This window comes from Palaemon carinicauda, chromosome 20, assembly GCF_036898095.1.
Source record: "Palaemon carinicauda isolate YSFRI2023 chromosome 20, ASM3689809v2, whole genome shotgun sequence".
NCBI classification, from domain to species: Eukaryota; Metazoa; Arthropoda; class Malacostraca; order Decapoda; family Palaemonidae; genus Palaemon; species Palaemon carinicauda.
Window position 1 is genome coordinate 14,610,955 of NC_090744.1, and position 1,949 is coordinate 14,612,903.

At 37.4% G+C, this 1,949-nt stretch overlaps 1 protein-coding gene across 1 annotated transcript; it reads left to right on the forward strand.

Moving 5' to 3' along the window:
• The first annotated feature begins 441 nt into the window (after window positions 1–441).
• Window positions 442–1,512, forward strand: LOC137659660 (SCAN domain-containing protein 3-like). The gene has a single exon (XM_068394489.1). It carries the CDS (start codon window positions 442–444, stop codon window positions 1,510–1,512), a length of 1,071 nt encoding a protein of 356 aa, XP_068250590.1.
• Window positions 1,513–1,949: the final 437 nt, after the last annotated feature.

The window sequence follows — 1,949 nt, forward strand, 5'->3', positions numbered from 1 at the left end:
CTCAGTACTGATTGGTGACGCAAAGGAAGCAGAAGTTATGACATATCCTCCTCCTTCAGCTAGTTAGCAATACATACCTGGTATGTATTGCTAACTAGCTGAGTTCGTGAGTCGTTTGTTCATCTTTTTCTTTTTTTAGTAATTAATTATGAAGTATTAGTAATGAGTTTCTCTATGCTTTATAACACCAAAAGCAAAATTTAATAATTTTCTCCTGTAATACCAAATGTAAACACGTCGTAAATTTATGATTATTTGCAATTCTTGAGATAAGCTAAAACCGTGTTTGTCGCTTTCTACCTAAGTATCAAAAACTAATTTAAGCCTCTATTTTTTTCCTTTTTTTTCAGAATATGTCTTATCTGACAACGTTGAGAAAGAAGGATGGATAAGTTCGTTGTGAGGAAGCGAAAAGTATAGGAAGATGAATCTCAAGACCAAATGGTGGCTTCTAGTATTGGTAATGCTTCGGAGTCAAATATTGAAGATGTTCCTGGACCATCTGAATCAAAATGCAAAAAGGGGAAGCACGCATCTCTCTCGAAGAAAAGAACATATGTTGATGCCTATTTAGCATGTGGTTTTACTTCAAACAATGATGAAGATAATCCACGCCCTGTGAGTTTAGTTTGTGGAGATACACTCAGCAATGAGGCCATGGTACCTAGTAAGCTCAAGCGGCACCTTAATAACAGACATCCTTTTGTGTCGCAGAAGGACATGGCATATTTTTCTCGTTTGTTAAAAGGGCAAAGTAAGGCCGCTACTAAAATGGTCAAGAGGGTATCGGTAGCCTACACTGCTCTTGAAGCTTCTTTCAAAGTAGCAGAGCTGATAGCAAAGAAGATGAAGCCTCATACAACTGGTGAAGAAATCGTTGGCTCTGCATGCAACATAATTGTAGAAACAATGCTTGGCAAAGAAGCTCAGGAACAGATTTCGAAAGTACCTCTTTCGAATAACACCATCAGCCACAGGATATCTGAAATGTCAACAGATATTAATGAAGAAGTTGTGAAGCAGATAAAATCAAAAAGAAAATTCGCATTGCAAGTAGATGAGAGTACTGACATAGCTGAAAAATGCCAACTGGTTGGGTTTTGCAAATTCATTGACAAGGATATTTTGGAACAGTTTATGTTTTGCAAAGAATTACAGACCACAACCACTGGAGAGGATATCTTCGCGTCTGTAAAGTCGTACCTCACTCAACATGGTCTTTCATGGAATTATTGTTGCGGCATATGTACTGATAGTGCACCGTCGATGATAGGGAAGTATAAAGGCTTCATCACCAGAGCATTGAAAGAAAATCCATCTATAATTACAACTCACTGCTTCCTACTCAGAGAGGCGTTAGTAGCCAAGACATGTGAAGAAGAGTTGACTGAGGTTTTAAACCAGGCTGTCAATACACCTTCTCAATACACCTACACTTTAGCTGTAAGACTTGCTGCCGATTCATTATTGCTGTGCTACTCGCGTGAACATTTGGTAAATTATGGCAACTAGCGCTTAAAATGGGCTCCATAATACTTCATTTTGTCTTTTTTTTACCTGTTGAATAATGCTAATAGGCATATTTACCTATAGCACCTTGTCCATTATTAATGCGTAATAGTTTCAAATGAATTTATGGCTAATAGGTCTATCATAATATGTGACAAACTGGAATGCGTAGCATAGTATCCATTACCTCACGTGTTACAATTGAACCCCTGAACGATGTCTCTGATAAGCTACATATACACTCTCAAATCCGTAGCCTAATAACCTTATAAATTGATAGAGAATGGATTTACACGTTCCTCTCGTAAATAAGTTCGAGGCTTGATTTGCAATTTTACTCGCATTAACTAGCATTATCTGCTGTGAGGGTATAACTTCATTTTGTCAAGTTTTAACCTCTTTGTGGTTCTATAGGGTGAACTATATTCTTGAGTTTTATT